At 43.8% G+C, this 8,683-nt stretch overlaps 1 protein-coding gene across 1 annotated transcript; it reads right to left on the bottom strand.

The window, feature by feature from the left end:
* Positions 1 to 6,684: 6,684 nt before the first annotated feature.
* On the bottom strand, positions 6,685 to 8,270 carry LOC109888570 (5-hydroxytryptamine receptor 3A-like). Its single transcript, XM_020479732.2, has 3 exons — positions 7,968 to 8,270; positions 7,587 to 7,790; positions 6,685 to 7,322 (listed from the first exon to the last, which is right to left on the bottom strand). The coding sequence occupies exons 1-3, from the start codon at positions 8,050 to 8,052 to the stop codon at positions 7,024 to 7,026; spliced, it is 588 nt and encodes a 195-aa protein (XP_020335321.1). The 5' UTR covers positions 8,053 to 8,270; the 3' UTR covers positions 6,685 to 7,023.
* Between the last annotated feature and the right edge of the window lie 413 nt (positions 8,271 to 8,683).

The raw sequence follows: 8,683 nt of genomic DNA, 5'->3' as shown, positions 1-8,683 counted from the left end.
TACTCCTAGCAACAGAGAAGACCATGAGTGAGATCCATAAACATTGGGCAAATAAGGTGGTCAGTAGAGCAGGTGAACTCTTGTGGTACTGAGCTACTTTACCTGCAGGGGGTTGGATACAAAACAGGCGTGAGCCACAGTAAATGGCTGTGGTGGAGGGTGAAGTTGCCCCTAGTTGCTGATTCCTGGGTCAGTGTATCATTTTCTACACTAATGGTTAAGGTTAGGATTGGGGGAGGGGAAGCTGATCCTAAATCTGTACATAGGGGACATTTCACCTCAGAGCTGTGGTGTACCAACCTACGCAACAAGTGCAACCAGTGGGCATCGAACGATAGTGTACCACAGCTCTGCAGACAATACATGTACTGGGCTATGGAAATGAGCTGAGGGTTCACCTCAGCACACAAAGGAACAGGTGTCCCAATGTCCCCCCATTCAGCTCTCCCACCCAAATCATTTGTTATATAACTTGTGTTATGAATTGCATGGTAATGTTTATTCTCTATCTCGTGTCTGATACAATACAGTGCCTTGCGAAAGTATTCGGCCCCCTTGAACTTTGCGACCTTTTGCCACATTTCAGGCTTCAAACATAAAGATATAAAACTGTATTTTTTTGTGAAGAATCAACAACAAGTGGGACACAATCATGAAGTGGAACGACATTTATTGGATATTTCAAACAAATCAAAAACTGAAAAATTGGGCGTGCAAAATATATATAATATATAATAGATGTAAATATATATAATATATAATAGATGTCTTCTCTATTATTCTACAATGTAGAATATATTAAAAATAAAGAAAAACCCTTGAATGAGTAGGTGTGTGCAAACTTTCGACTGGTACTTTCGACTGGTACTTTCGACTGGTACTGTATGTTTTATGGCTTTTCAACCTCTGACATAATGTGGATTCCGAGCTAATAATCTAATAGAACTGAGAATGTTTTTCTTTAATAGAAGCCTCTGTAATGTTAAACATGTAGGATATGGTGTACCGCAGGGCAGCTCTCTACTTTTTTCTATTTTTACCAATGACCTGCCACTGGCATTAAACAAAGCCTGTGTGTCTATGTATGCTGATGATTCAACCATGTGCGTTTCAGCAAACACAGCTAATGAAGTGACTGAAATCCTTAACAAGGAGTTGTAGTCAGTTTTGGAATGGGTGGCCAGTAATAAACTGGAACTGAACATCTCTAAAACTAAGAGCATTGTATTTGGTACAAATCGTTCCGTAAGTTTGAGACCTCAGCTGAATCTGGTAATGAAAGTGTGGCTGGTGAACAATTTGAGGAGACTGAATTACTTGGTGTTACCTTCGATTGTAAACTGTCATGGTCAAAACACAAAGATTCAATGATTGTAAAGATGGGGAGGTATGTCCATAATAAAGAGATGCTCTGCTTTTTGACACCACCCTCCAAACAGTCCTGCAGACTCTAGTTTTGTCTTGATTATTGCCCAATCATGTGGTCAAGTGCTGCAAAGAAAGACCTAGTGAAGCTGCAGCTGGCCCAGAACAGAGTGGCACGTCTTGCACTTCATTGTTTCACTTCACTTTGTGACTCCAAGGTGGCATAGCAGTTCAGACGTCTTTTGTCCTCGTCTTGTCGTGTCCTGTATATATATATATATATATATATATATATATATATATATATATATTTACAACTTTTTTCACACACATTTTATTTTTATTTTCCATCAACTCATCTTCAAAACACTCTCCTGCAACCCGCCTCACCAATTTATATTTATAAAAAAGTATTATTTACCTCAAATCTGTAATCCTCCAAGAAGCTAGCCAGAAACTCCAAGAAGCTAGCCTGAAACTAGCCAGAAGCTAGCCAGAAGCTAATCAGAAGCTAGTTCAGAAGCTAGTTAGCTCCTTTACTGGCAAATCGTTAGTATTCAGCTAACCACGGTTTGTGGTCATCAGCTATCCTTTAGCTCGAAAATCTATCGCCAGTTCTGTACGGCGCAGCGCGGCTCGGAACGGAACATACCGGACCAATTTTTCTCTCCATGTCCCTGGATTTCGACTGCTCTCTGGACATTCATACCCGGATCTCACAGCTAGCTAGCTGCTATCCGTGTGACTATCGGCCTTCGTCGATTCCGGAGCAAACATCAATTATTCCGGAGCTAGCCAGCTCCGTCAATCACTCCTGAGTTCCATCAATCACTCCTGGGCTGCAGTCACCTATCCGGACCCGTTTTACTGCCTACGCGGAGCCCCACCGGGCCTTCACAACTGGACTGCCGACGTTATCTACCCGAAGGAGATCCGGCTGGCTCCTCCGTCGCGACGTTACCTGAACGCCCATCTGCGGCCTGCTAACCGTTAGCTGTCTTACCGGCTGCTATCTGAATAGACAATCGGACAATTTATTTATTTTTATTATTATTATGTTTTCTTCTTGGGCCTCTATAACTATATCTATTGTTTTTATTTTTGTTGTTGTGTGATTTGGATTAATCCCCTCTACCACACGGAACTCCACTAATCTACTGACGGAGCGCAAGAGGTGGCTAACAACAGACCTCCATCCTATGCTAGCTTGCTACCGATGGCCTGGCTAGCTGTCTAAATCACCAACCAACCTCTCCACTCACTGGACCCTTTTGATCACTCGACTAAGCATGCCTCTCCTTAATGTCAATATGTCTTGTCCATTGCTGTTCTGGTTAGTGTTTATTGGCTTATTTCACTGTAGAGCCTCTAGTCCTGCTCACTATACCTTATCCAACCTATTAGTTCCACCACCCACACATGCAATGACATTCCCTGGTTTCAATGATGTTTCTAGAGACAATATCTCTCTCTTCATCACTCAATACCTAGGTTTACCTCCACTGTATTCACATCCTACCATACATTTGTCTGTACATTATACCTTGATGCTATTTTATCGCCCCAGAAACCTCCTTTTACTCTATGTTCCAGACGTTCTAGACGACCAATTCTCATAGCTTTTAGCCGTACCCTTATTCTACTCCTCCTATGTTCCTCTGGCGATGTAGAGGTGAATCCAGGCCCTGCAGTGCCTAGCTCCACTCCTATTCCCCAGGCGCTCTCTTTTGACGACTTCTGTAACCGTAATAGCCTTGGTTTCATGCATGTTAACATTAGAAGCCTCCTCCCTAAGTTTGTTCTATTCACTGCTTTAGCACACTCTGCCAACCCGGATGTTCTAGCTGTGTCTGAATCCTGGCTTAGGAAGACCACCAAAAATTCAGACATTTTAATTCCAAACTACAACATTTTCAGACAAGATAGAACTGCCAAAGGGGGCGGTGTTGCAATCTACTGCAAAGATAGCCTGCAGAGTTCTGTCCTACTATCCAGGTCTGTACCTAAAAACAAGTCTCTCACCGGTGCCGCCTGCTATAGACCACCCTCTGCCCCCAGCTGTGCTCTGGGCACCATATGTGAACTGATTGCCCCCCATCTATCTTCAGAGTTCGTGCTGCTAGGCGACCTAAACTGGAACATGCTTAACACCCCAGCCATCCTACAATCTAAACTTGATGCCCTCAATCTCACACAAATTATCAATGAACCTACCAGGTACCTCCCCAAAGCCTTAAACACGGGCACCCTCATAGATATCATCCTAACCAACTTCCCCTCTAAATACACCTCTGTTGTCTTCAACCAAGATCTCAGCGATCACTGCCTCATTGCCTGCATCCGTAATGGGTCAGCGGTCAAACGACCTCCACTCATCACTGTAAAACGCTCCCTGAAACACTTCTGCGAGCAGGCCTTTCTAATCGACCTGGCCGGGGTATCCTGGAAGGATATTGATCTCATCCCGTCAGTAGAGGATGCCTGGATATTTTTTTTAAATGCCTTCCTAGCCATCTTAAATAAACATGCCCCATTCAAGAAATTTAGAACCAGGAACAGATATAGCCCTTGGTTCTCCCCAGACCTGACTGCCCTTAACCAACACAAAAACATCCTATGGCATTCTGCATTAGCATCGAACAGCCCCCGTGATATGCAGCTGTTCAGGGAAGCTAGAAACCATTATACACAGGCAGTTAGAAAAGCCAAGGCTAGCTTTTTCAAGCAGAAATTTGCTTCCTGCAACACTAACTCAAAAAAGTTCTGGGACACTGTAAAGTCCATGTAGAATAAGAACACCTCCTCCCAGCTGCCCACTGCACTGAAGATAGGAAACACTGTCACCACTGATAAATCCACCATAATTGAGAATTTCAATAAGCATTTTTCTACGGCTGGCCATGCTTTCCACCTGGCTACTCCTACCCCGGACAACAGCACTGCACCCCCAACAGCAACTCGCCCAAGCCTTCCCCATTTCTCCTTCTCCCAAATCCATTCAGCTGATGTTCTGAAAGAGCTGCAAAATCTGGACCCCTACAAATCAGCCGGCCTAGACAATCTGGACCCTTTCTTTCTAAAATTATCTGCCGAAATTGTTGCCACCCCTATTACTAGCCTGTTCAACCTCTCTTTCGTGTCGTCTGAGATTCCCAAAGATTGGAAAGCAGCTGCGGTCATCCCCCTCTTCAAAGGGGGGGACACTCTTGACCCAAACTGCTACAGACCTATATCTATCCTGCCGTGCCTTTCTAAGGTCTTCGAAAGCCAAGTCAACAAACAGATTACCGACCATTTCGAATCTCACCATACCTTCTCTGCTATGCAATCTGGTTTCAGAGCTGGTCATGGGTGCACCTCAGCCACGCTCAAGGTCCTAAACGATATCTTAACTGCCATCGATAATAAACATTACTGTGCAGCCGTATTCATTGATCTGGCCAAGGCTTTCGACTCTGTCAATCACCACATCCTCATCGGCAGACTCGACAGCCTTGGTTTCTCAAATGATTGCCTCGCCTGGTTCACCAACTACTTCTCTGATAGAGTTCAGTGTGTCAAATCGGAGGGTCTGCTGTCCGGACCTCTGGCAGTCTCTATGGGGGTGCCACAGGGTTCAATTCTTGGACCGACTCTCTTCTCTGTATACATCAATGAGGTCGCTCTTGCTGCTGGTGAGTCCCTGATCCACCTCTACGCAGGCGACACCATTCTGTATACTTCCGGCCCTTCTTTGGACACTGTGTTAACAACCCTGCAGGCAAGCTTCAATGCCATACAACTCTCCTTCCGTGGCCTCCAATTGCTCTTAAATACAAGTAAAACTAAATGCATGCTCTTCAACCGATCGCTACCTGCACCTACCCGCCTGTCCAACATCACTACTCTGGACGGCTCTGACTTAGAATACGTGGACAACTACAAATACTTAGGTGTCTGGTTAGACTGTAAACTCTCCTTCCAGACCCATATCAAACATCTCCAATCCAAAGTTAAATCTAGAATTGGTTTCCTATTTCGCAACAAAGCATCCTTCACTCATGCTGCCAAACATACCCTTGTAAAACTGACCATCCTACCAATCCTCGACTTTGGCGATGTCATTTACAAAATAGCCTCCAATACCCTACTCAACAAATTGGATGCAGTCTATCACAGTGCAATCCGTTTTATCACCAAAGCCCCATATACTACCCACCATTGCGACCTGTACGCTCTCGTTGGCTGGCCCTCGCTTCATACTCGTCGCCAAACCCACTGGCTCCATGTCATCTACAAGACCCTGCTAGGTAAAGTCCCCCCTTATCTCAGCTCGCTGGTCACCATAGCATTTCCCACCTGTAGCACACGCTCCAGCAGGTATATCTCTCTAGTCACCCCCAAAACCAATTCTTTCTTTGGCCGCCTCTCCTTCCAGTTCTCTGCTGCCAATGACTGGAACGAACTACAAAAATCTCTGAAACTGGAAACACTTATCTCCCTCACTAGCTTTAAGCACCAACTGTCAGAGCAGCTCACAGATTGCACCTGTACATAGCCCACCTATAATTTAGCCCAAACAACTACCTCTTTCCCAACTGTATTTAATTTTTATTTATTTATTTATTTTGCTCCTTTGCACCCCATTATTTTTATTTCTACTTTGCACATTCTTCCATTGCAAAACTACCATTCCAGTGTTTTACTTGCTATATTGTATTTACTTTGCCACCATGGCCTTTTTTGCCTTTACCTCCCTTCTCACCTCATTTGCTCACATTGTATATAGACTTGTTTATACTGTATTATTGACTGTATGTTTGTTTTACTCCATGTGTAACTCTGTGTCGTTGTATCTGTCGAACTGCTTTGCTTTATCTTGGCCAGGTCGCAATTGTAAATGAGAACTTGTTCTCAACTTGCCTACCTGGTTAAATAAAGGTAAAATAAATAAAATAAAATCAAATTGTAATCAGAGAGCTAATATAAATAATTGATTTAGTTCTTTCCTTGAGCTGTTCTTGTCTATTAATGTTCTGTGTTTTGTCATGTTTCATGTTTTGTGTTGGACCCCAGGAAGAGTAGCTGCTGATTTCGTAACAGCTAATGGGGATCCTAATAAAATACACCAAAATAACTTCCTGTATGTCGACACTCTAATCAAACAAGGATGTGGTTATTGGATGATTCCCTACTTTGCATGTCATTGATCCGTGTCTTGCGTGACAGATCTTCATCTTCATCATCATCATTGATCCACCATCAACATTACAATTCAGACAACGTCTCAGATGACCCCAATGAATTGTTGTTAGTAATGAAACAGTGGTTTTTGTGAAAGTATGTTTATTTGACAAATAAAAATCTACATTTAATCTAATATAGTAATATATAAGTCAACACACCTACTCAGTGCAGCCAGAAGATCAAACAAACAATTGTTAAAGTTATGCTAATTTTAAGGTACATATTTTTAAATCTAAACAGCAGTTGACAACACGGGAGACTCTTAAGTCTTGTACACAGTGGTGTAGTGGAGGGTAAGCACTATTTCCACACATTTTGTATTTTACACAAACATTTAGCCACCTATCGTGGAAAAATGCAAAGAACATATCGGGAGCATTTCTTTATTCACAGCGAATGGCGTTTAACCACCTATTTTTTTTAACCAGTACATCACTGTTTGTATGAATTACTCCAGATGCTGAGGATGACGATGAAGCTGAATGTGACGAAGACGCAGTAGACGCCAAACAGCAGCCGGTCTATGATGTAGCCCACCTGCATCCAGTCCTGGGAGATTTGGTTCCCGTCCACATGCTGGGCCACCTGGAGGCGGATGGACTGGAGCTCATTGCCCAGATTCCTCAGCTCCGCCAGGGCTGGATCGCCTGCCTCTGCCCACATCTTACCTGGTTCTCCTGTTTGAACCTGTCTCTCCACCAACACTAGAGGGCAGACTTTCACGTCTGTTTCTAAGAGACAAGAGGGAAGGAAGGGAGAAAGGTGAAATTATGAATATACCTCCTAAAGACAGAAATGATTGGTTGTCTAAGGTCGGACCTTAGACTAGTCAAGTGACTGGAAAAATGTATCAGAGTGATACCTGCATTTATGTTACTGTTCAGGCTTGTGATTGAAGGCTTTCACTATATTGCATTGGGTTGAACAAGACAAGGATCTGCTAACTGAATGAAAGTCTGTGTAATTGTAAATCCCTGGAGGATCAGACAGGGTACCTCTTGCAACTGGATTGAGGATGATCTTGTCCTCTCTGGATTTCTGAGGCAGCCAGACCAGGGTGCCCATGAAGCGCAGGACGAGCACTCGGACCCAGCCAGGCACTGGGTGGAAGTTACTGGAGCCGACCAGGAGGTTGGTGATGAGAATAGTCTCCAGCAGGCTGGCCACCATCAGAGCCAAGCAGATGGCGAAGAACACATCTGCATGTGCAGGAGGTGAAGAGAGGAAAATATTCAGCCACTCTTAGGAGGACAAAGGAAGTGGACTTCAAAATGATACTTGCCCCTAACCAGCTAATCCAATAACACAAAGTAAACATCTACATTTATAACTTACGAAAAATATGGTGTTTCCAGTACACATGTTTTCATACTCACTTATCAGTGGAATGGTGCTTCCTGTAACGGGCAGCAGGTTATTTATGATGAGTAGGAAGACTGAGTAGCCCAAAATAAGGGTCATCTTGAAGGAGGAGCGGTCCACGTTTTGGGGTGGCAGCAGGAAGCTGAAGAGATCCACAGTGATGAGAAAGCAGCTGGGGATCAGGAGGTTCACCACGTAGAGGGTGGCTCTGCGCCTCAGGATAATCTACAGTTTAGAGACACAATGTGGAATGAAAATCTTCAAGGGTGATCTGGCTTGGTGCAGTCGATTCCCATATCAGACAAGACAAAGCCATAATTATCTGGGTTAGCATCCTATGTGTGAAACAGGAAGTACTCTCTGAAACAAAAGTAACGCTAAAAATATAGAGAGCTCAACATTCAGTGCTAGTAGAGCTAAATTACTGGCGTCTGAGAAATTACAGTGCTTTGGGTTCGTACGTAAAAGCAGAGCTCATCATAGGGGTTGCTTTCTCCCTGATCAAATGATGATAACTTGAACTTGCTGGATTTGATGTCCATCAGCTCCCACTCCCCTTCAGTGGACAACACGCTAATGGAGCGTTTCAGGATGTCCTCCACCTTCTTCCCTAAAATAATCCTTATGTCCGACACTGTAGGGGAGATAAAGGAATGGGACATCCTGAGATGAATGGGCTGAACCTATATGGAAGCAGAACATGATCTGTACTGAGGGGATGGTAAACTTG

Source organism: Oncorhynchus kisutch, linkage group LG4 (genome assembly GCF_002021735.2).
Source record: "Oncorhynchus kisutch isolate 150728-3 linkage group LG4, Okis_V2, whole genome shotgun sequence".
Taxonomy (NCBI): Eukaryota; Metazoa; Chordata; class Actinopteri; order Salmoniformes; family Salmonidae; genus Oncorhynchus; species Oncorhynchus kisutch.
This window is presented reverse-complemented; position numbering and strand designations above follow the sequence as displayed.